Source organism: Scomber japonicus, chromosome 12 (assembly GCF_027409825.1).
Source record: "Scomber japonicus isolate fScoJap1 chromosome 12, fScoJap1.pri, whole genome shotgun sequence".
Lineage (NCBI taxonomy): Eukaryota > Metazoa > Chordata > Actinopteri > Scombriformes > Scombridae > Scomber > Scomber japonicus.
The window spans coordinates 22,150,733-22,177,925 of record NC_070589.1 but is presented as its reverse complement, the minus strand read 5'-3'; the positions used below and the strand labels follow the sequence as shown (position 1 = coordinate 22,177,925).

Here is a 27,193-nt window from a genome sequence, read left to right as displayed (position 1 = left end):
TTTGTTCTCTATAGGCCACTTTGCATACTTTGAGTCTAGAGGACGGGAAATTGCTCGACTCGAGAGTGAATTTATGGAACCTGTAGACCAAGCTTGCTTGGAGTTCTGGTATTACGCCGATGGGTGGTTATCAAATGGTGAGTACAGCCTCATCTATTGTTTCTGTAAGCCCTGAATTGACAATTTGAAGGAAACGTAAAATACTGAAACATGGTAATTTCCTGTAAATGCTGTTAAAACTGCTGTTATGTTAAAAGTAAACTACTCACCAAATATGTTCACTGTTCAGCCAGCCTTAGTTTGAACTAAATTTAACATATTTTGACCTGCAAATAATCAAATTAAACTGTTTTACAGAACTGTCTTTTTCAATATTGCAGCAATACATAAAACATAGAGGTTTCAAGAGAGACTTATAATCAATTTGAAAATTCAGTGTATAGACTAGGACTTGACCCACACTGGGTTTCTGAGGCCGATACTGTTATTATGAGTTTAAAAAAATCCAACATTTATTTATTAGCTGATAATCATACAGAATACATACATGAAGACACACTTTTTGTATCGATTGCTCAAATGTAGTTATTAAGCTCTTCTAACAAAGATATGTAATGAAGGCATGATATATTACGTTCTTAAAAATCCTAAAACAGACAACACAAAGGATCAAAATATATCCAATAAATGGTTTATATTTGTGGGTTTAACTCATCATATAGCTTCCGAGTTTGAACAAGATGATACCGATCATAGATTATACTCTAAGAAAGTGTGGAATAAAAGTACATATAGTTACATACAGGAAGTAAAAGATGGGAAACTGTATGTTAAGGGATTATTCACTATGCACAGTGCACTACATATACACATGCAAAAGGGACCTGAGTAAAAACCAGGATGAGGTCCTATCACTCATCTCTGGCATCATTAATGTTTGTGTTTTCAGCACCCTCACCTATAACACTGACAGTGTTTGTTAATGAGACTTCTGAACTGCATCCTGTGTGGGAAAAAAGAGGATGGATGAATAGCACATGGATCCAAGACAAGGTGGAATACAATGCATCAGGACTTCACCAGGTGAGGCAAAATTGATCCTTTCATCATGTTCACTGACTGATTTCTTTGAGATTGTTTTTTACATAGACTGTCATCTTTATCACAGATTATTTTGCAAGCTAGTTGTACACACGTAAATACAGGAAGCTTTTCCCTGGATGATATCCACATCGTCATGAACAGGTCTTGTGAAAACATTGTCCCAACCACGACTCCAGTCCCTGTCACCACAACCACCAGTTCTCCTTCTTCCGCCATGGACTGCACTTTTGAACAAGGTGACACACAAAAACAGAAATCGGTTGAGTCAATGTGTCAATAATGAAACGTTTATGCTTGCTTAAGGAGAATAACAAAATCAAACAAAAGCACAAAAGACATGATAGATATTTTTCTTAAGAACTGAAGGCACTTGTGTAATGCTTTAATCATTTGTAATCATATCATAAAGTGTTGGAGTCAACATTTTTCAAGCTTCACACTGAATCCAAAGTATGACGAATGCTCACCCTGAGTAACACAGTAACTGATTTAACGAATAAAAGTGTGTGACTGCTTAGCTACAGTTGTCTAATTCAAACTCTATAACCCACTAAAAACAAATCTATAACGGGATTGTATGCCCAAATTGCTTTAGTAAATGCTTATTTTGCTGTGCACAGATTTTGATATTTGCACATTATTAGTAAATGTGCTATGTATTTATTCTGGTATCTTCATTCATATTAAGATTTAAAACTGTATCTTGCAAAACAGATATCTGTAATTGGGTCCAGGAGGAGAGTGATGATTTAAACTGGACTCTGAGTACTGGACTTCACGTGGACCAGCCATGGGATGGACCTCAGTATGATCATACTGTTGGAAATAACCAAGGTATCAACAAGTGGTGGTAATAAAAACATCAACACTGGGACCATTTGATTGATTTTGAATAGGGGAAGGAAACCGACTAACCTGAAAACGTTTCATAGTTATTCTTCTGTTCAGCCCATAAATGCTGGTACATACTGTAGGTATCAATATGTTTTCGTCTCTTTTTTTAAACCTCTGCCTTCAATAATGAAATAGACAGAAGAACAATGTTTCAGTGTCTTGTTCAGTTTTTTCCATCCCAGTCTGACAGCTTCTCTCCATGTTCTTGGTCTTTTAAGGGGTCTATTTACTGATGAATGGATCTGGATCTAAGGATGGAGAGAGTGCAGCCATCTCTGTTCCTGTCATACATTTAACATCACCTGTCTGTGTTGGATTCTGGTATTACATGTTTGGGCCGTCTGTATCAACCCTTGATCTGCTGGTTAAGACGGTATGTGACCTAGTTAGTTTATCCGCAGACCTCCTGTTGTAGGCTTTTCCTCCAACCTGTAATTTACTTCAGTGCTTTGTTCTAGAAATACAACGAAACGTTAGTCTGGACTCGCCGAGGGACTCAGAATCCAGAATGGATGAATGCACAAGTAACCATCAGCATGAATGATACAATGCGGGTAAATGTTCACTCAAACACACATTTCAATCAGAATAGACCAGAGAATGAAGTAAAAAGAAGTGTTTATTATACAGATTATATTAATGATTAGGCATTGTCAAAGTCTTTGTCGCTTTGACTCTACAGGGAGAATTTTTTGAATCAAAGGACATCAGTCCTGAGCAACAGCATGGTAGATCCCCCCATGGAGTCCAGACACTGGTGGTGGCTGACATCTTCGATCAATCAATCAATCTATCTCGGGCAAAATTACAACAAAAGTTATCTTGAGGCACTTTTCACATGGAGCAGGACTAGACCGTATTTTTAGACCCAACATTCCCACATAAAGAAGCACTTGGCGACAGTGGCAAGGAAAAACTTCACTTTAATGGGAAGAAACCTCAGGCAGAACTGGGCTCTAGGTGGGCGGCCATCTGCTTTGACCGGTTGGGGTTGAGGGGAGAGAGAGAGAGAGGGAAAGGGAGAGAAGGAGAAACGAGAGAAAGGAGAAATAAAAAGGAGAGGGAGAAAGGGAGAGAGAGAGCACAGAGACAGTCGACTTCCGTCTGACTTCTGCTGAGACTGATCAGGTTGATGAGGTTGATGAAGTGATGCACTGAGGAATCTGAAGAATGGGTGGTGATGGGGAGGTGGCGGATCGTGCAAAACGGCATCAAGAAAGGAGAAGGAGAACATTTAAAAAGACAGCTGCAATATGATAGGCTGACAAAGAACGTGTGTCACCATGCTATTGGTTAGATTTGACCAGGTGATGTGAAACGCTGACATCTCAGTTGATGCCCCAGAAATGACAGAAAGAAAATTTTGAGCTTTGACAGAGATCAGAATGGGCTGTGAGAATGATCAGAATGACCGAAGAATGAGAAATAAAACTATGACGTGAGCATATGAAAAGATGGTCTTCCTGTCTGAACTTTCACTAAGCTTCATTTGTGTTTTCAGACCTGTAGCCCGAACTTAAAATTAAACTAATACTATATTAACTAATTATTTTTTTCATTTTATTTACATACACGTAACATATTTGTATACATTTTGAGATTATGTAGTACAGTCCCAAGCTGAACATTTAACAATTAAAAAATGTCCATAAGTTTGCTTTTATTGCAACATTACTCAAACATATATTTGGAATTTTTGTACTGCAATTTATTGATACATATTAGCTGACATTACATATACATTGATATCATTATATATATAATAATATGTGTAAATTCTTTAGAACACAGTCAGGAAAAAGGCAGCACTCAATAGTTGAGAAACAGCAAATATAATTCCCTCTTTTATTGATATTTTGGATGAATTTATTCACAATCAGCAGACTGACAAAAATGCAATAAGATAATATCAGCCAATAAATCCACCCTACCATTTTATTTATTGACTCCAGTCTGCACATGCATTTCATTTAATTAATTTAATTTTACAGAAACACAAATATGGGCACAGACACAAAACCATGTTTTTAAAAAGACTTCTATTAAATAAAGAATAACCTATTTTTGCATCGTCTTTTACTTATTAAATGCTGTATGTCTACCTCTTTTATCCACAGGTGATGTTCACTGGCCATAGAAACATCAAGAGTCAAGGATTCATTGCCATTGATGACATTACAGTGAGGAAAGGAGCCTGCAGTAATCTGAGTGCGTAAACAATGACGCACTGACACCTGTTGTTCACAGGAAGTCATAGAAATTGCATTAATTTAACCTTTTTTTAACCATGACTTAAGATTAATTTTCTCTTTTACGAGAGAGACTTCTTCAAAATTGCACTCTATTTACACAGAGTCACATAAAAACATTCCAACATTAACAGCACAACAACAGGACCTGAGAGCTGGACTACACAAAACATATTACAACTTTTTTATAATTATTTCAGATGTGTGTGGATTTGATTCCAGCTTGTGTGGCTTTGAGAATGATGTCAGTCGTCTTGGTCGCTGGGGTCGCAAAAAAGGCACAAAACAACATGTGGATCACACCTATGGAACTGAAAATGGTGAGTGGAAAACTGCTGTGGTGCCAAACAGCTTCAAGCTGAGAGTACATGTTTGTAAGCGAAGCACTGAAAATGAGCAACGAAGGGAGCACCAAAGCAAGATAAGGATTCAATTGTAAAATTTAATCTATGGTAAGCCATAAGATAAACGTTAAGGAATGTTGGTACCAAACTTATGAGTTAGGTTTGAAGATAGTGAACAAAATGCATTTTTTATTGCTATACTGGTTAAATGTACCTCCTACAGTCTATAAAAATGATACAAATGATACAATCTAATTGAACTGCTTACAACCATGAATAGACACAATTACTTAATTATGGTAACTATGGGCCACTAGCAGATATTATGTCACTTCAAACAGTTTTAAGCCAAAAGAATTGGGAATAGCTGATTCCAATTATTGAATGTATGGTAAATCTATGAAAGGACCAATCAGGCATTTTGTTTGTACCTAGTTATTACAATTCCCTGATAAATATCTACTTCATAGTACATTATACATGTATTGTAACTGTTTTGAAGAGCTATTGAAGTGACGTGTCAAATATCATGATTGAAGCCAAATCTTCAGTGAGGAGAAGGAGCAGAAACTCCAGTCAGTCTATAACTGTACAGCTACCCATGCATGCATTTAAAACTGCTCTGACACTCTTTCCTGCAGGTTACTACATGACTGTCATGAAATCAAATAACTCGCACTGTGCAGTAGCTCAGCTGCTTACACCGGAGTTCACCTCAGCTAAAGATATGTGTTTGCGCTTCTGGTGAGTTCAGTGCTGCCATTACGCATATATTTACACATGGTCATTTGATGCACATTTTAATGTCAGAGAATGTAATGTATTTGTTCAGGTACTGGTTACCTGCAGAGACTTTGAATGTCCTGACAGTCCATGTAATGCGGAGTGGGGACCTGGGTGAAGCACTTTGGTCAGGAGCACCCACCACAGGCTGGGAGGTGGCAGAGGTCACTCTGTCCTCACCTGCAAAATTCCGCGTAAGCAGTTTCTCTGTGATTATTCTTTTCATCACACTCACAAGCAGTCACCCTGTCTGTGTCACAGTTAGCCAGTACTTAATGCATACTGTTTTTTTCAATTATTACTGTTGGGTCCTTAAAACAGTTCATTTTCTTTGTCAGGTGGTGTTTAAGGGAGTCTATGTGGTAGGCATGAATAATACAGTGCATATAGATGATTTTTCTGTGAAGGATGGAGCCTGTTCTCCATCAGGCAGCTGTGACTTTGAGTCTGGACAGTGCACCTGGATCAATATCCCCAAAGAAGATGGACATGATTGGGTATTGGCCAATGGGGGCTTCCAGGGTCCACCCACAGACCATACCACTGGCACCCCAGAAGGTATGACCTTAGATCGGTTAAGTAACACTTATTTAGTATAGAATTGGAAATCTTCCGACTCCTGTCCATTTTATAATATGTTATATACAATACTGAATCCCATAAAAATGATCATTGACATTTTTCATCTGAAAATTTGAAAACATCCTATAACTTCTAAATAAAGTTAGGGTAGACTAATTGGCTCAAAAACTGCCAGTGTTGTAATCCATAATGAATGGTGGCTGCTGTTCTACTGAGAAAGTATGTTACTTATTAACTTCTCTTTTTTTCCTAACATTACCTCTTCCCTGCCCCAAATACAATTTCCGTATCTCTTATGTCTAGCAGAGACTTGAAACTGAGAAGGTGTTGCAGACAGTTTTGTGGGTTTTTAAAAAAAATAATCAAAAGTTTTAGTTTTTTTTACATTTTTGCATTTGCTTTTAGGTCGGTTCTTGCTGAGCTTACCACCGCGGCAAACCAACGGAAGTCGTGCACAAATAGTGTCAGAATGGATCCAAGTGAAAGACACCACCTCCTGTCTCACACTATGGTACTATATGGATAGCAGGTCAGCAAAAACAAATTACAAAACCACCACCAGTTTTGCACCATACAGTATGTAACAATTCAGAGGATGCACTTTATCCTGTTTATCTTGTTTAGTTTCCTGATTGACTTCCTCAGGAAGTGTGCACAAATGTCACTTAGACATGAATCACCTGCCCCACTTTGTGCAAGACCACAAATATTCTGTGGCAGAGTTCACTCTATACACAGATCTGGGCGAGTTGGATGAGAAAAGCACATAATAGTTCAACTCCTCACAGCAACCTGAAAATTAGATTTAAGTGGAGTCCCACTCAAAATTCCTGCCTCAACATAGCCCAAAATTAAACAAGGAGAGAATTAGTACAAGTGAGTTTGTATATGTGAAATTTACAAATGAGAAACAATTTTAATTGAATTGCCCTTTGTGTAGCACTGCTAGACATAAAAAAGTATTTTGCAATTAAAAACAAAATGTAGTAAATAAGCATGTTTTTTTGTTTTTTGGGGGGATTTTGCAAAGCAGACAAATGCTTTTTGGTGAAACTAACTTAGCTGAAGTAGTTTTTGCTTAAAGACACCAAAATATGACTAAAACATGAAATATTTATCTGTTGTTTGTCAGCGACTCTGGGATGTTGCGGGTCTACTTAAGGAGCCCATCAGAGGGGGATCTGTTGTTCCAAAGTAACAGCAGTGGACGCAGCTGGACCAGGTTCTCTCAGTCTGTAAAGAAGTCCAAACCTTTCCAGGTACACCAAAATAAATTTAATTGTAAAAATAATAATGATAATAATAAAAATAGAAAGAATGGATTTTTTAAAATCAGTGTATTCTCTGATTCCCATAATGACCTCATGCTCAGCTGCTAATTGAAGCAGAGGCTAACAACATAGGATTTATTGCCATTGATGACATCAGTCTCACATCAGGCCTTTGCCAAGGTACTGCTTTTGTTTTTTTTTGTTTTTTTATATATAGTCTAGTACTGAAATTGAAATGTATTTTTTTATAATTAAACAAATAAATAAATTAATGTTTTTCTTTTAGTGAATGAAACAAGTTTGGGATTTGTGGGTTGTACTTTTGAGAATGGCACATGTGACTGGGAGGACATCAGTGTTGGCCAGAGTCAGTGGGTGAGAGGAAGAAATGCTACTGGGGACACTGGACCCTCTGTTGACAACACATTGGGCTCTCAGTTGGGTAAGGCCACACACAGACTCCTCTATCTTGCCTTTTTATATGATGAATCAAATCACACTGACACAACACACAGACTGACTCAGACAGACTCAAATCATTACAAAATTAGACATAACCTGTGTACAGTATACAAATGTGGACTCATTTCATTCATAAAATAACACAGTAAGAAAAAAACACAACGTTTGTTGTCATTTTCTTATTTTCTCCCCACAAGACACAGTATCAAGTAGTTTTTTATTCTAAAAAGATGTTTTGTGTATTCAATGGAGGTCTGTTACAGAGCTAAAAAGAAGCTGAGTACAAAAGTGTGACTCCTGTTGTATTTCCTCTTTTACAATAGATCTGGTTGCAGTGTGAGCCACAGTTCTCACATTTCTGGCCTGTTCTTGGATTCCTTAACATTCATACTACTACTAAACCTGAAATCTATACCACTGTGGTTATCATTAAATGATTCTGATAGATCAGATGCCACCACATCTAAAAACATAATGAAAAATTTAATTTAGCACTACCATATGATATGATGCCTATGTTGACTGAAGGTCAAGGCAGGTCTGCGTAAATGTCAGAGGAAACTGTCCATTCACCCCCCCCCCCCCCCCCCCCCAACCTGCCACAATTCTGCTAAAACCTCCCTGTCATCAGTTTGCCAAACCAACTTGACAGACCTAGCAGAGCTTCACATTTTCTGCAACAGCAGTGGAATTATTACAGATGTGCTTTTAAGTTACTGAATGTGTGTAGTGAAAATAAAGGGTTATGGGTCAGATTCTTTCCTGAACTGTTATCTGAATCTTCCAGGTTGGTACATGGCAGTGGAGTCTTACAATGGAGATCAAATGAGCCCTGCTGCCCTGCAGAGTCCTGCCATGAAACAGGCCAGCTCTACTTGCACACTACACTTCTATTACAACATGTATGGAGAGGGTATGTTTTGTATGATGCTCATGCGTGTTTGTACCCATTCTCATGTTGCTTCTTTCATGTCTGAGTTAGCTTCAGCATGCTAACATTAACTCTGTACACTGTTACAGACATAAAAGAGCTGAATGTGCTGCTAAAGGACGGCTCCAGGACCACCACCTTGTGGTGGCAATCGGGTAACCATGGAGATTTGTGGCAACATGGTGAGGTAACAGTTGGTAGAACCCCTCAGGACTTTACCATCCTCTTTGAAGCCTCCAGGACCTTCAACAAACCTGGTCATATTGCCATTGACGACATAGACTTCACCAACTGCACCCTGCCTGGTAGGCTCTGCTACCCTGCTCTACCTGCACATGTTTTTTTCAAGTTGATTGACATTCATAAACATTATCTTTGGTGTGTTTTTTCAGAGCCACAGCCTGTATGTCCTGAGAACATGTTCATGTGCAATAATAGTGTGTGTGTAGAGAGCAATCAAGTGTGTGACTTCAGCGATGACTGCGGTGACTGGTCTGATGAGAACATTTGCGGTGAGCTATTAGAAAATATCCAATGGTAGATTTTTTACCAGTACAGTGAATTCATATACATATAGTGCCTGCACACTACTATATACATTAGTTTGATATCATACCGCTTAAATGCTAGTCATTTAGAAGTGCAAATTCATTCTAGTGCAAAATGTATTTAAGGATATATCCTCTTGTCCTGAACATTATTTAATCATTTCAAATACCCTTGAAATGGTTAGATGTTGAATCAGCTTTTGAATTTTGATGTGAGGTTGGAGACATGGTCACTTTCACTTAAAAGTGAAAAGTAATATTACTTTATTAACCATACTTGTATGATTTACCTAAGTGAGATATAATAATGCGTTATTGTATATGACTATTTATGTATTATGTGTTGGCAGGTTGATCCAGTTTATAAGTTATGTTGATTGTCTATATCTCTCTCATTTATCTGCTGGTAATATTAATTTAGAGCAACAAGGTGTAGTGGAGCGCTGCAGCTTTGAACAAGGCCTGTGTTCCTGGGCGGAGAGTGAGGTGGACACCCCTGGAGCTGAGTGGACACAACACAGAGGGCAAGAAGCCTGGCCTAAATATGGGCCGCCCAGAGATCACACCCAGAATTCAGACGCAGGTATTAAACTTTCTGAACTGCTCGGTAATGGGATAATCCTCAAATAAATAGTTTGACAAAAATGGACAACACTCTCATATGTGTCCATTCAGTATAAGGCTACAATACAGCCAGCAGCTGATTAGCTTAACAGGCAGAAAACAGGGGAAAAGAGCAAGCCTGGCTCTGCCCAAAGGTTATAAAATTCAACTCCAAAGACCATTCATGTTATATCTTCTTTATTCTATTTGTACAAAAACTTAAATGTAAAAACTACAATACAAAATTGGGGATTTCTAGGGCATTATGTGGACTACGTCTGGGCCAAGAGCAGTAATGTAATGTACTAGGCAACCAGCAGAGACTGCAGGAATTCTTTAACTTTATCTTTCCATTTAATTTCTAATTTTATTAAACAGGTCACTATGTTGTCCCTGGGACTCACCTGACTGAGAAGGGGCAGACAGCAGAGATTCTCTCCAAAACCTTACTACCCAGCTCTAATTGCACAGTGAGTAGCCCATAGGTACTTACGGTCCACCTGGGTATTTGGAGCACAGCTAACCAACTAAAATTGACAAAAACAAAAATAATTTAATTAAACATGTTGTCATCTCAGAGATTAATAACATACAAAATATGTGCAAGTCTATATGGGTGACATCCTGACAGGCTGAAAATATCTAGATTTAATAATACTTTTTGTTTAGGCAATATAGTTGTTGTATTTTTTAAATGTATATCACAGATATAAATGAATGTATGCATTTAGTGTGTTTTGACTATTGAACCTCATAAAATTCTGATTGAAATGATCAGCCTCAGCAAAACTACAGATGATACTGCTGTAATGCCATGCTACTTAAGTCTCTGTATTTTACTACCTCTACCAGCTTATCTCTGATCTGCAAAGGTACAGTAGGTTACATTATTAATCACTTTTGCAGGGTGATCACAGTTCACAAGACTGTTCTGCCCAGTTCGATAAGACTTAATTTCTGTGAACAGCATCACTTAATTCTCTGTGTCCTACAGTAGCCAATGATGGCTGTGCTTGCAATTATATTTTTACTGCCATTATCTGCAGAAAACTAGCCTCATTACCTCAAAATAACAAGATAATCAACTTGTTATCATGAGAAAACAAAACGTTGCTTCCTCTTTTTGCTCGTAAAGTATATCAGAGATCAGGAGTGACATGGCAGCATGCATAGATGGTTATTTGACAACTGGAGCAGCTGATTTAAGGTGAAAGTGTTAGATCATGGAGTACCCATTATCGATCAATATATTATACTGTACTTCAGTAGGCCTTATCAGCTAGAGCTCCAGAAGCAGGCTGCATAGATTACACTGGTGTTCCTTGATGGTGTGATGATGTGTAAAGCTGATGGCTGTGTGGTCTCATCCACTTCAATATAATATCAGGGACTCTCTCTATATTTGTTGAATTTGGCTATTCCTGATCTGATCGGCATAAGCTATTCAAACACATAAACATGATATTTCAATGATGATTAATGTCAATGTACAGGTCTTTCTACTTTTATTTGTTCTTCTTCCTATTATTATTTTAACGTAGGGCTAACTTTATTCTGGGTTGACTCTGATGACAATTATTGTATCCACACAGCTGAGATTCTTCTACTATAGCCTGGAGGATACTACCACCAAACTGACCGCCCAGTCTAGGACACAACGTTCTGGTGTTGACGATACTGTGTTATGGCTCAGGGAAAACTCACAGAGCTACAGCTGGCAGAGAGCAGAGGTCACCTTTTCCTCCTCAATCAATTGCAAGGTCAGTGAAGAAAACAGTTGGTTAAATGACAGGTGAGAGTTTTAGGCAGCTAGGGCATTATGTATGAAAATGCTATCAGATTTTAAGTTTTACCATATGAGAGAGCAAAGATTAAAAGTCCCGTTTCCAGCTGCAGAAGGCAGCTGATTTCAGTGACAGCTCAGCAGCAAACAGCAGGCAGATTTAAAGACTAGCTGGTGGACATTGTGAAGACTTAAACAGCTGAAGAGTCAGACATTTCTCTCAGGAGTTGGTGGAGACCAAAACAGAGTTTAAAGGAAAGTGCATATTGGACCCACAGTTGTTAAGTAGACACAAACCCGAATCCAAATGCAAATGTTGCTTTATGGCTGATTGATGTGTAAGTAATACGTTCACCATATTAACTGTATATAGTCATAACATGTCAAAGTGTGCTCACGGTTTGTTGAACTGTCACCAGCTGTCACTGAACTTACTTATGGTAGTTTGTTTATGGTATTTTTTTTATCACAGCTGATTCACAGTAACAGGGATAACAGGTAGCAACAAGGTCAGAATGGAGTGTTTATGGTGTGTGTCCTCAGATTGTCTTCAGATACGAGCAAAGTGATGGTCACAGAGGACTGGTTGCACTGGATGACATCTCTTTCTCCAAAGATTGTGTATTTGACCCTACCAACAGTGAACTGCCTGACACATCCCCCACCTCTGCCCCACCTACAACCTCTCCTGCAGTCACGTCAGCCACCACACCAAACAACCCATGTCAGGTAAACTACTTATGCTGCTCATGGCAGCAACGGTAATCCTGTGAAACATGAAGCATCCAATAAACCAGGTTTGTAAATTGGTTATAATAAATCTAAGACTACTTTTGTTTTTTCTTTGCAGGATAATGAGTTTTTCTGTTGGCGTTCAGCTGGCAAAGTGTGTATTCTGGCTAGTTTACAGTGTAATTATCATCCAGACTGTCCTCAGAGGGAGGATGAGAATGGCTGTGGTAAGCTGCCTGTTGCACTCACTGTATCCATTTAAAACAGGCTGTAGGCCATTGCACCTACTACTACTGCTTTGCTTACCCCAATCCAACGAAGCTAAAAGGGAGTTTTTTTCTTGCCACTGTTGTGCTTGCTCACGTGGGAATGTTGGGTCTCTTTAAAATTAAAACCTGAAGAGTTCGGTTTAGAAGCTGATCTATGTGTAAAGTGCCTTGAGATAACTCTGTTGTGATTTGGCGCTATACAAATAAAGATTGATTGATTGATAAGATTGAAGCTTGATTGAAGCTTGAAGCACTTACATTTCAACAACATCCAAATGCATGTATGTGGTGCATATAAGTAAGGACAGTTGTTTTAAATGTTTTGCAGTGTTTTTTAGGATGAAAGAGATTATTATCATGATATCATTATATTGAAGAAAGCATTAAAAACAAAACCCAAAAGCATAACACATTCATCCATTTTTATAGGAAGTTGGTTGCAATGAAATCCCCCATGTATGATAGGGAACTGACTTATTTTTACATCTTGAGAGATGCAAAGGGTTTTCCTGTCTGGTGTTATGTGTTGATTACTGCATTTCTCCGAAATATTGGAAGTATAAAAATACAATATTTGTCTGCATGCTAATGCAGCTGAAAAGGTATCTGATCTGTACAATACTGTGACATTTCAAATTCACCAACAGAGGTCAAAGTGCCCTACAAGAGAAAAAATTTCAAAAACCTGTGATTCATGAACCAGTTTACACATCTCATCCCTGCAATATTACTCACACTTTGCTGGAACGTTTCAGGTCCGTGCACATTTGAGAGTAACGAATGCCAGTGGTTAGACACCAGTGATGGACCAAGGAGGTGGCAGAGACAGAAAGCCAGTGACAACACAGAGCCACCCACTGATCACACTACAGAGACAGGTGACTTCAGTGGCTCATTGATTGGTTGATTCCTGTATTGATTTTATGAGTACACAGGGCAAGATTCAAAGGGGTAAACTGTAAGGCTTTATACCCAACATGGCTCTCATATATTTATGACTACAACCTTGCCTCAGCAGTTGAATCAGCATTGAATCCGTTTGTGTTAATTCATTTTCTCTCATTCTCAGGCTACTACATGAGTGTGAATTTCAATCAGGTGTCCACACCGATTGAGGCACGACTCCAGAGTCCCTCACTACCCCCGTCATCCCCCTACTGCCAGATTCTGTAAGTGATGACAACAACATTGATAGCTAGTTTGTACTTATTGTCATAATTAACGTCTGTAACACATTTGTTTTGATAGAGTTGAATATCTTAGTGTATGAATTGCTCAACGCTCCCCACCGACCCCCGTCTTTCTACCACGCAACTCCCCTTCCCAATCCAACACTCTCCTCGTCTTCCTTCCTTCTTTCCTATACCCAGGTTTCACTTCCACATCAGCTCAGAGTGTGCTGGGTCACTCAGAGTGCTTATGCAGCAAGCTGATGGAAGTGAAGCAATCCTGTGGTCACGTAGTCACAACACTGTCTCTCATTGGACACCGGAATATCTGCCTCTAGGCCTGCACCAGCAGCATTATAAGGTGAATGCTCATGACTCCACTTTTGAACAGTTGAACAGATATATTTTAATTTCACAGGTATACATACAAATGGGTGACAAATTAAGGAAAATAGCTGAGTCAATGAGTGGGGGAAAAAATTATTAATCCATATGCTTCCAGGGTTCACTGTGCTGCTTTTTCCTTAACTAGGTCACCCATCTATATATTAATAATGCATGGAGTTTTAATACATAAATATGCACTTTATAATGTTAATGCAATACATTTTTGAAAAGATATAATAATGTATGATCCCTTGAATGCAAATTAATTGATGCAGTATTTTGCACAGTGTAATGTGTATACAGTATATCTTCCATATGTGTATACAGTATATTTCCATTCCCTTGAATGAGAAAGTGTGTCCAAACTTTTGACTGGTACTGTATCTACCATATGCATTTTATCTGAATGTGAGAAAAAATATACATCATCTACAAACCTATATATTAGTAAATACATGTGGAATGCATCTATGTCAGTGTCAGTAGGGTAGGGCGTGCATGAGGGTGAGGATTTTCAAATATATGTCCATGTATAGGATGTTTGAAGTGCAGTGCAATGCAATGTTTGTTTTTTGGGACTCTTCTCAGATTTGGTTCAGTGGCATGAATAAAGTGACTCATGACTGCTCCACCTCTAAAGATCACATTATTGCTGTGGATGATATCTCTTTTCTGAACTGTGAAACATCATTCCAACCACCAGGTAAATAAGGTTTGATCAACTTATGAAGTTATTTGGCATGAGTAGAAGCAGTGGTGGGTGTTGCTAAAGTGCTAAATGTGCTATTATTTTTCCATCCTCAGCCCTGTCTGCCTACGACTGTTCTTTCGAAGATGGTTCATGTGTTTGGGTGCAGGACGCTAAGGATGAGTTGGACTGGCTCAGCAGGTCAGGTCCCACCGACACACCAAACACTGGGCCTGCTGGAGACCACACTACTGGCAAAGGTTTGTACTATGCTACACTATCTTTAGACAAGCAGTCTACTAGAACACTAAACATACTGTGTAACTAAATGCAACCATTGAATTACATTTATAAACAAAAGCACATCAAGCTTTTTTTGAGAATTTTGTTTTAAATGCATAATGAAATGAAGTGTAATTTATTATAGACAGCTAAACATTGATAGTTTTGTGCAGTAGTGGTTTCCAACCTGGGGATAGGGACACCCCAAGGGATAAGAGTCAGAAACAAGATTCCTCTCTGCAGATTTTGAGTGATCTATCTAATCTTTCTTTTTATTTTAGTAAAATACTAGACAGTTTTACGTCCTCGGGCCTGTATAAAATGTTTAATATTCCTTTTTACACATTTATTTAATGCTCACAAGCCTAAAGCCATTGTTGTATTTGGTTTCACAGGAAAATACCTTTACATCAAGAGTTCCCTGCCAAGTATAAAGGGGAATATGGCCCAGCTGAAGTCCCCATTGCTGCCACTTGCTGGTGGAAAAGGATACTGTTTCACATTCTGGTACCACATGTTTGGACCCACGGTGGGTTCTTTAAGGATGTTTCTACGAACAGCTGATTCCGTGGACACACTGGTAAATAATGCATGAAATTAAATGTCTTCTTTCTTGATATGTTTTATCAAAGCCAATGCATGAGATTTTCATTAATGGTTGTGTTTTTTGTCTGCACGCAAATTACTTCCCTGTACTATAGTGTTAGAAAAACAGCTGCAAGGTTGATTGAGTAATAAATGGGACTGTTTCTGGTCGGCTTTCTCTGTTATTATGCTTTTCTCATAGTTGTGAAATGCTGATTGCAAAACCACATTGATATATGGTATAATGAGTACAAGTTGCACAGTTTCAGTGTATACCATGGTATTGCAAAAACCTCCTCACATCCTCATTGTGAAGTGTGAATCAGCCTCTTGTCTTTCCTGTAGGTGTGGCAAAAATCAGGAAATCAGGGGGATGAGTGGCTGCTGGTGCAGAGCCACATGACTTTGCAGAAAGTCCACCAAGTGATTTTGGAGGCCACAGTGGGAGGAGAGGCGGGGGACATAGCCATTGATGACATATCCCTCATCAGCGGTCCATGCCCTACCTCTGGTAATAAAACTGAAGATGTTTGTGCATATAACATGGAGTAGTTGACTTGTAATTTCAGAATACTTTGTTGACTATTTTAAGTGATTATAAACAGATATTCCCTGTTATATTTACATAAATTATTGCCGTCTCAAATGTACTATTTGCAAGTGAATCATTTGGGATCATCACTAAGCATGTTTAGTTGCTTGTTTAGTTGCTCATTCTCTCAACTACATCATCCGTCCCTACTTGCTAAACATATAATTGGATTTGGCTTTCAATGGAATTTGTTGGCAATAATAAAAAGATCAAATAACAATGGTCTGTTGAAGAAACTAGCTGGGTGTAAGGTCTTGAAAATCAGAACTAAAATAAAATTATATTTTGTTTAAAGCAGAGCGAAATCAAAGAGATATATTAATATACAAAGTCATACGGTATATGAACAACATTTAGAAAAGTGTAATTCTGTAACTAAGCTGCTTATGATCACAGTTTACAGTACACAGGATTATAAACCATCAGTCTGAAGCTCATTGGTCCTTTTGAATCACAAATAATTATGATTTTTGTCAGAATCCTCAAAGAAAACAATATCACAAATGCAAGAAAGTGAAATTTTGAAGCAATCTACTGTTAGGTCTTGACACTTATATTCAGTTAGTTACATAAACATGTTAGAGGTACTGAGTACTAAACATTGAGGTATTCTTTCCACTTCACACAGCATGCTTTTTATAATGCATTCCCAAATATTTTGTAGATCTGTGTGATTTTGAGGAGGGGAGCTGTAACTGGCAGCAGCAGACCACTGATGATGCTGAGTGGGTCAGACAGTCAGGCTCTACCCTCAACCCCAACACAGGACCAGACAGTGACCACACCACCAACACACCCACGGGCCATTACTACTACCTGCCCTCCTCTACTGCTGACCGCGCCGGCCACACAGCTGTGATGTTTTCACCACTGTACCCTGCAGGTGAGAGAGTTACTAGAAATGTCTAGAATCTCATTTCACTGCCTAAAAAGTGTCCAGTTAGTTGATATAATTTGAAGCACATATCTGCAGACCAACTTTACTTTTCTCTACAAGCAAATACACATATAGATATCAAAACAAGTTCACAGAGATAAAAGGTAAAAAATAAAGTTGTATTGCAATACACTCTGGATATTCCCTACAGTATTTCAGGGATCAAAATTACATTTGATATGGTTTTCCTTCCCATCAACCTTCAGGCAGAGGAACTTGTGTACAGCTGTGGTACCACATGTATGGAAAAGGCATGGGGACACTGAATGTTTACCAGCAGAATGTGGATGGGAAGAAATCTCAGATTTTCTCCCAGAAAGGAGACCAGGGCCAGCTGTGGTGGTTCGCTCAGGCTTCACTTCAGCCTTGGACTCAGTCTTACAGGGTGAGTCCCAAAGATCTGCCAAATGTTTGGGGGAAAGACCTATACTTGGATGTCGTTCAATATGTTATGGAAGATTACTCCCATTATGAGCTTTAGGAGTTTAGGATGTACATTATTTTTGGAGGGTCAGGGTCATCCAAATCACAAAAAACATAATCTCACGTAACCCTATAGTGGTATCTAGACACATTGTTTTATTTGTCCATTTTTATCTGCTGACAATTTTAGATATCCAGCTTTGCTACCAGCTTATCATAATCAGTTTATTCTGGTTAATCGAGCTAAACCACAGACCTTGTAGAATTTCCCTTAAAATAGTAGATATCTTTTTCTTTCTTTTTTTGAGTATTTTGGCAGCACACCTCTTTAATGACATTTGGATGTTATTAAAATAGACTATTATGACATCTAAAACTCCCTTCAAGTTAACTGATGTTAAAGGAAGTCTTTGGATTTACAGTAAGTAGTTTCCATCATGACTCACTTTGTGTTTCAGATTGTGGTGGAAGGTGTGAAGGCTGGTCCCAGCCAGCAGGGAGACATGGCTTTTGATGATGTGCAGCTGATAGATGCTCAGTGTCCTCCTCGTGGATATTGTGACTTTGAGATCAACATGTGTAGCTGGAGCAACCTTGGTGGAGGAGTCGACCAGGGTGACTGGCTCCGAGGGAACGGGGCCTCACCAAACCACAACACCGGACCCAGAGTAGATCACACCACGGACTCAACACACGGTTGGTTGTATTTTATATAACTCACATTCACATCTATTCTGCTCTAAGCGAAAAAACAACAACAAAGGTATGGCATGGCCAATGATTGAGTTTTTTGGAACTTGGATATAGAGGACTATCTAAATGAAAAAAATGAGTGAATGAATGAAAGGTTAAGTAGATTCTGGGTGCCACAGAATCAGGGATTCTAAGGAGCTGTTAGCAAACAATTATTTATTTACAAATCCAGCAGATACATAGTAACATTAGCATTGATTTGGAGTCATGTTTGTACATATACCAGGTTAATGCTTTGGGAAATATCTGATGCCTTAACAGCTAAGTCTTCCACTATGTCCATCTGTTGTTTAGTGCCATGCAGTACAGTCAGTTTTTAGAGCTTTTTTAGCTGTCTGCTGAGTCTTTAAACTACACTGATAAGAAAAGGTGTAAAAGGCTGTAAAACCAAAACAATAAGTGGAAAGGGTACCGCTAAAGCTCTCTGCTGAGTGAGGGAACTGTCAGGTGATGATTCTCATCACAAGGAGGGAGCCTTTTCACATTACATTGTTCATTTGATTCAAAAAAATATTAATTGTAGTAGTTTTAAAACCCTCTCTTCCTGTGTGAGAAGTCTCCTTTACAAGTTAACTCAGTGGGCATCACAGAAAATGCATGTGTAAAGACAGTAAGCAGCCCATACATAATCAAAGTAACTCATCATAAACCTGAGAAAAAATACAAGTTTTTAGTTTGCATGTTGCTCCAAGATCAAAGTAACAAAAAATACCATGACTGGATCATGATCCTATCCTAGGAGCATATTCTAGAGCAGGTCAGAAATATACTATATACACCTGCATTTAATTTTGCAATCCTGCATTGTACAATGACGAGTATGCTGAATCTTGAATGCCGCATACGAGCTGTACACATTTTTCCATCTCACTACATTTCATCCAGGTTACTATCTATATGTGGACACCTTGGTGGGTCAACGGGGAGACACATCCCTCCTCATCAGTGATATGTTCCAGCCTTCCACTAGAGGGCACTGTCTTACATTCTGGTATCACATGTATGGCAACCACCGTGGGACCCTCAGAGTCCTTATAAATGACAGGTAACCCTCATGTCTGATCAGGAGCAAAATTAAACATAATTTTACAGAACATTAATTAACAAATCATTCATTTTAATTGTTGATTTCCTGTCTTTTTATAGAAAAACACATATTGGTGACGGGATTCTGAAGTGGACTGAGACAGGAAACAAAGGAGACAACTGGCAGCAGGCCAGAGTGGATATTAAACATGAAGAAGCATTCTGGGTAATAATGAGCTTTTAATGGGCTTCAGCAGGATGAATGCTGATAGTGTTAGGATGAAAAACTAATTAAGAGCCTTGAAAGGATTTGGTTGTTTTAGTATTTGCTTGTATGACAGAAAGTCAGTTACAACATAACACTTAAAATAGCTCGTAGTAACTTCAATATAACAGCTGCATGGAGTCCATTTAGAGCAAGTGTCAGCCACATGAACAGCTGAATTGTCTCAGTAAGTGTTTGCAAATGAATCTCCTGATTTTGTTTTCTTCTGACTGCCACAACAACTTTTTTTTTGCCAGTTGGTGTTTGTATATAAGAGGGGGATGAATACAGGTGGACACATTGCTCTTGATGACATCTCCATTCTCTCTGTCCCCTGCTCCTCCAGTGATGGTAACCTGAAACCCTCATTGTCTATTTTTCTACTGAGCATCTATCATATGTACCCACAGTTCTTGGTTATTGAAATGATAATGTAAAGCTAGAGTTGTGTGTGTTGCTCTATTATATTTATTGATTCACTGACAAACTATCTAAAATACAAATTATTCAGAAATCATTAACAATCAATTACTCATCCCCTCTGAATTAGTTCAAACAACTATTTGATAAAAAAGAGGGGTCCAGACAAAGGCCTCACCATTTACTCTACTACCCAGCTTACCATTTTTGTCAACATTTGATATTTTCTGTTATGTAATTATCAAAATTGAATCATTAACCTAGTCAGTCAATTTTGAATACAAATACTTGAAAATACAGGATTTGAAAGCTTCAGCACAAGTGGAAAATGCAATTAAACAAAGAGATGCCTTTTAACAGGGTACTGATTTCACATATTGTGGAAATAACAAGTATCATCATTTGATATTCTTCGAACGATTCCCAATTGTTCATTATTTTTCATTGTTTTGTTTTGATATATTTGATTTATCTGAAATGTCTCTTTAATTGTATCTTTTATTATTAGAATTTGTTTTGGTCAAGTTAATGTCTGATGTTAACCTTTAAATCCTGTGTTTATTACATTCATCATGTCTTTCCACATCTGCAGATACGTTGTCTATAGGCCTCGGTGTTGGTTTCACTCTGCTGGCTGGTGTCATTATCGTCCTCGTCCTCTTTATAATGAACAGGAAGCGCTGTGTAAAGTATGCAGTGATTTAAATACCTAAATAACATACATGATGTACATAATAACATTAAAGAACACCCATTCATGATGTTTATCTACATTCCTGGTTGTGTTTCATAGGAACCAGCCTACAATTCTGCATAATGATGCGATTAACCAACGCGCTGCGTTTGACCTCTTTGACTGCAAAATAGATGTAAGTAAGCAAGAGTAGATAAGATTATATCTTGTTATGGTTTCATGGAGCTCAGATGATGATAAAAATATTTGTTTCCTCCCATGCAGGGCACACAGCATGGAAGTGAATCTGACTTATCCTTCTACAATAATCTTTATGGTGACTTCCCGCATGATGACACAATGGCTACATCTAATGCTTAATCCAAACACCCCCATTAATAAATACAATACAGCAAATAAACCATAACCAAATTATTGTACATTATACCTCTGATATCTTTTAAATTTTTATTTTAAAATTGAACATTTATGTTAATGTTTGATGTTTATTGTTTATTGTTTAGATCAAATAATGTAATGACCATACAGTCAAAGCCTTTGACTGAGGATTGAGACATGTTGTGCTTTAATAGAGAAACTCATTTTTATAAAAATGGAATTCAAGTAACAATGTAATAATATATTTGATGTTGTTGATCCTTTTGCTTTCTATGACCAGCAGAACCAATTAGATTCATTTTAGTAAATTATAAACAATTGACAAATGTCTGAGAGAGGTTTTTTGTCTAAAGCCCAAAGTGGTGTTGTTTTAAGAAACTATATTGTAAGGACATTACTGTATTTTCCTGTTCTGTTGAACATGTCATAACAGTTGTTCTGTAATGGTTTTAATTGCATAATGTTTAATCTGTGACTTCAATTACGAAAGTATTTAATTTGTCAGATTTGTTTAAAGCAAACTTACAGCCATCCATAGTGACTGCAGGGTCAGTTATTACAGAAGTACAAACATCTACACATGTACAGACAAAACTTTTACGCCTTATTTTTCCCCATTATTGAATCTTCTTTTTAATTTTTCAATGATAACACCCTCATTGGGACAGTTGCGTTCATTTAAAATTTGACCACTGGCGAGATATCAAGTTTGATATCAGCGGATATGAAAACAGCCTTCTAGTGTCAAAATCTGCACATGCATCATTCTGCATAGTGGCTCAAACATCCAAGCACAATAAGAGAAACACATTTTTTTTAAGTTCAGAAGGGCTTTAAATATGTCTGTAATTAGTGTTGATACTTTTACTTAATGTCTAAATAAATATGTGTACAGGGTTGAGAATGTTACTTTGGAAATGTAGGAGGACAGATTACTAGTTATCTTTTTTTAAATGAAATAATAATGAAACAATTTCACTTATTTAATCAAAGAAATGTAACTACGTTTTTTTTTTAACTGTTAAGGTAAGTGCACCAAAGTCTAAGTTCAGGTTTCTTTCATGGATACTGACATGATTTATAAAGGTGATCATTTCTTATAAAGCAAGATTTATCTCTCATTTAAAAATGTATTCATTAGTTCATGCAGATATTGGAATATAAAATAAAGATGTTTGGTATAAATTACTCCCACTCCCTACTCACACTGGTAATCTGTGTTACAGGGTTAGGGAAACAACATATTAGCAGAGTATTTTCATGTTTTAATTCATGTCTGGAGAGGGTCTGTATTTAAGTGTCATCCTATTTATTCTGGTTTCAATAAGCTACTGTACGAATGCAAACCGTCCATCTCATGTCTTTCTCCGGTCACATTTTCTCTCTCTCACACACAAGCACACACGCAGATACACACGCCTTAAAAAATACAGAACAAAAGACACAAGCACCTCCCAACCACGTGACATGCGCGCGCGCACACACACACACACACACACACACACACACACACACAGAGAGACAGGCTGTACCAAAGAAGTGTGTGAGAGGAAAGACTCAGGCAGGAACAATGGGAGTGGACGTCGAGACCCTAAAACCCGGAGACGGTGAGGATATGTTTTAATGTATATCATTCCATAAATGTAAATATGTCACCTCTATAAAAAAGATCCCAGTTTTAACACATATTTTCCTTCTTACAGGAAAGACTTTTCCGCAGAAAGGACAGAATGTCAGCGTGCACTATGTCGGTAAGACTGCTGACAGGGCAAAGGTTATTTTGTTCACAAACTCTCACTTAAAATAAATAAGTGAAACATCTGATCGATGTTTAAGTGTGTGTAATATTACCCACTTTTACGCATTTATTAGCTTTTTGAATGAAGCTACTCGGTGGTTTCTCGCTAAATGCTAACGTTTCGCTATCCTGTTTCTTTTATAAAGTCAGTCATTTGGGGGAGGAAAGAAAGGCTTGTTTGTTTTTTAATGCCGAGAGTGAGATGAAGAGATTCGTACATTTCTGTCTAATGAGCGTGAAATATGACTCTACAGCTGGTAAAAGGTTAGCTTGCCTTAGCTTCGCTTAGCTTAGCTTCGCTTAGCAGTCAGACAGGAAACGTGGGGAAGGGCTAATATTAGCCTGGCTCTGTCAAGAAAGAATCTGCTTTTCAGCACTTCTAAAGCTCACTCACTATTCTTACACCTTGTATGTTTCTTTACCTAAATGCCAAGATAACCAGTGTAGCAGCATGCTTTCATGTTGAGGTATGCTGCAGGCTTCATATTTAATGTGACATGACAGAAGCATGGTGGATCGGTCAACTTACCTCTCGATTTGAAAGCAAATGAGCAAATTTCCCTTCAGAAAATGTGGCTTATTTTGTACACTTGCTCATTTAAACACCCAGTTATATTGAAAAGTGTTTGAAAAAACTCAAAACTAGTCTTGTGGTCATACAAAAACAAATCTTTGTCAGCAGTGTGTTTTTTAATGCTGTTCTGGTTGTACTTAATGTAAGGGATGAAATGATAGTCCTCATAGTTGTTCTCACTGTTGTTTCCATGATTAGAGTTATTGATGCAATGCTGCTGAGTCTGTGTAACTCTTACTAATGTAATTTCATGTTTGTTTTATGTTGTACTTTACGCTGCCAAACCAGTTGCCCTTTGAAGGCAAATAAAGTTGAACCTCACCCCTTTTTTTTCTCCTTTTTTTTATTGAACAGGCACACTGACAAATGGGAAAAAGTTTGACTCCTCCAGGGACCGTGGAGATCCTTTCCAATTCAAAATTGGAACCGGCCAAGTAATTCGTGGTTGGGATGAGGGTGTTGCCCAGGTAAGGGTTAGAGGAACTTTAAAGGGGCATTCCAGTGATTTATACACATAAAGATCAGATTACTCAACATAAAGATGAAATAAGAGCAGCATCAGTTTCAAACCATCTGTGTCTACACATCATGCATTGAGTCACAGTGCTGCTGTTTCAGATCAATTAAAATAGAAATGTATCGTCTGTCAGCTCTCAGCTGTGACGAAGACGACTAAAAACGCAGCTGATACACCTCATGAATAGAGCAGCATTCAGCCTGTGGAGACATTTCTTTTTTTTGTTTTCTTAAAGATTAATTTTTGGGCTTATTATGCCTTTTATTCAGACAGTCTGACAGAGGGGAATGACTTGCAACATAGGTCCCTGGCCGGATTTGAACCAAATATAATCAACTCTGCGATTATATGGCATCTAACCACTCGACTACCAGGGCACTCCAAGACATTTCTATTAAGTCTCCTGTAGCTCTGCAGATTTCCAAACACTGAAAAAAAAAATGTATCAAGCTCAGACTTTACATTTTTAACAGTAAACATTTACCAACGTGAGAGGGCCCATCAAATGACAATGCTGCCTTATAGAAAATGTAGGATCCACTCCTTTTTGGGGTTGACCCATACCAGAGACTAAAACACAATGTCTTTATAGATATTCACCTGCCTATTTTAAAAATGTATGAGTTCCCCAGCATTATGAAAGTGTGGTAATCAATCAATGGAGTGCTCTTTTGACAGAGACGGCATACATATTAAATATTAGAACCATATTGTTACCTTGTTTGTAACTTGATCTTCACATTCTCCTCAGATGAGTCTGGGCCAGGTGGCCAAGCTGACCTGCACGCCGGACTATGCTTACGGCAGTAAAGGATTCCCTCCCATCATCCCAGGAAATTCCACTCTCATCTTCGAAGTGGAGCTGCTGAAATGCTGAGTGTTTAGCTGACGGTTGCTCCCCTGAATTTCTCATTCCACCCTCATCATCCCGGTCACAAATAACTTGTTTAATTAAAGGTGCTGTCAGTAGCATTTACAAAACACAAGTCATTGTAGAAATTATTCTGATATCTTGGCATAATTGAGACAAATAAGATTGTGTCCCAGTGCTTATGTTAGTAGGGTTATTGATGTTGCGATGACACTCAGTCACTAACTGTAAAGGAGTAGTTCAGCATTTTGAGAAATACTCATAAATTCTGTGTTAATTATGAAACATCCAGGAGAGGGTTACTTCGGTTTAGCATAAAGATTATAAATGGGAAAACGGCTAGCTTGAAGGTAACAAAATCCACCTACCAGCACCTCTAAGGTTCACTAATTAATGGGTTATATCTAACCCACTGTTGGTGGTAACTTCATGTTTTCCATACAGATTCGAGAGTGGCATCATTATTCTCTCAAACACAGTGTATTTTCCAGGATGTTGAACTATTCCTATAAATAAATCCAACAACATGTGTAATGACCTTTTTTAGTTGTTTAGACACAGTTGAGATACCACCTTTTGGTTGTAAACTTTCAGGATTTAGTTTAGCCTCATTTTTACCTTTTTATTACATATTTGACTTAACTCTCAGGTGGTTGAAAGCACTTAAAACACATAATCTGAATTAGAGCAAAAAACAAGGGAACATTAATCTAGTGCGCTTTACGAATAGCAGCTCTCTTTGTGTGCCATAAACCAACAGAATTATCACAAAATCTTAGTGAATGGCTCTGAAAAAAAGTAGTAAAGGCTGCCAGTCTATTCAGAAAATGTCTTTTGTGCATAAATATTTATTCCAATGTCTCAAAGGTAGTGCAGTAAAGATTATTAGCATATAAAATGCAAATGAAACACCTTTAATGAAAAGTTTATTTGTTTTTTATTCCCCATCGTAAACTTACCCCTTCAATAGATGCATGAGTTTGACAGCTTAAAACTTTGACACAATGTAAAGAAACACTTCATAAGTTTAGAAACAAAAATTGGCGTATGATTTAGTTTATCATTACTACTTGTGTTGCCATTTATAGTATTGGGAACAGATGTTAAAACCTGCTCCTTGTACTATACTTACGAGGCTTTTTGCCATAACAATTTAAATGTCTGAAGTGTCCTTGTATTATGTCACAGTGCTTAATGTTTTATTTCTTTGGTATCAGCCATGAAATTGTCTTACATTTGGGTATTGCATTCTTGCATTAAAAGGAATATACGATAATTATGTTTCATTTTTTGTCATTAATGTGAATTAGATTTATGTCTTAGGTGCTGGCAATGTACACAAGCTTTAAGTATCTTTCAGAACGTGGGGACTCTCTGTAAGTCATTGAAGCATCAAAGCTGAAAGCCTGCTATGATCTTGTTGTGTGTATTTGCCTTGGAGTGAATGCCACACCACACAATGTTTTCATGAAAACAACATTTTTGTTGAAGTGGATTCTGCTCTGCAGGTTTAGGTTGTCTATCATAAACAGGCTGCAGCTGTCTGTAACAATTTAATAGTTAAACAGCCTCTCTGCTGCTGCTTTTCCCCTAAGACTCAAAGCAAACAGTATATGTCTTAAATGCTAATTAAGTAAAAGAGCAATTAAGTTGAAAATGACTTGAAAATGTGGCAATTTTGTAGATTTAGTTACTATTGGTCACCATGAAAACGCCAATGTGTTAAGAGTTCACCTGTCCAGTAAGTTCCTCTCTCCAAGGTGTTGATCATTCATATATTTATGTGATTCTGTCAGTTATTTTAAGAACAAAGTAAACAAAAACAGAATAATTGATCAATATAAAATGAAAAACAATGTCCAAATGTAGCTGATTGCAATATATCATTAAGCTGCAACAGTAAAGTGGAATTGTTGATTTTGGAAAGTACATTTATTTAAAGTAAATGAAGAATTGGTGGAGTTATTTCTCTTTAAGTAACTTATTAATCAAATTCAGTTATCAAACTTGCTCAACAAAAATACATAAAAGTTTGTGTAATGAAACTGCACTCTATTCAATTGTGCTTAAAAGTGTACAAACATTAGTTAAAACATCTTAATATCAGTGACCTCATCACTCTATTTACACCAGCTATAGGCCTATTATGTTTTATGTGTTTTGGTATCTATAATGCCTTTAAATGTGCTTAATAGGTTTATGATTATATTTATTTATTTTGTGCTATCACAGGATTACAGAGGTTTAAATAAGACTTAATATTATTTTACTAGCTATAA

At 37.7% G+C, this 27,193-nt stretch overlaps 1 protein-coding gene across 1 annotated transcript; it reads left to right on the top strand.

The window, feature by feature from the left end:
* Nucleotides 1-22,651: 22,651 nt before the first annotated feature.
* On the top strand, nt 22,652-26,190 carry LOC128369039 (uncharacterized). Its single transcript, XM_053329992.1, has 4 exons — nt 22,652-22,761; nt 22,858-22,905; nt 23,881-23,993; nt 24,795-26,190. The coding sequence occupies exons 1-4, from the start codon at nt 22,725-22,727 to the stop codon at nt 24,918-24,920; spliced, it is 324 nt and encodes a 107-aa protein (XP_053185967.1). The 5' UTR covers nt 22,652-22,724; the 3' UTR covers nt 24,921-26,190.
* Nucleotides 26,191-27,193: the final 1,003 nt, after the last annotated feature.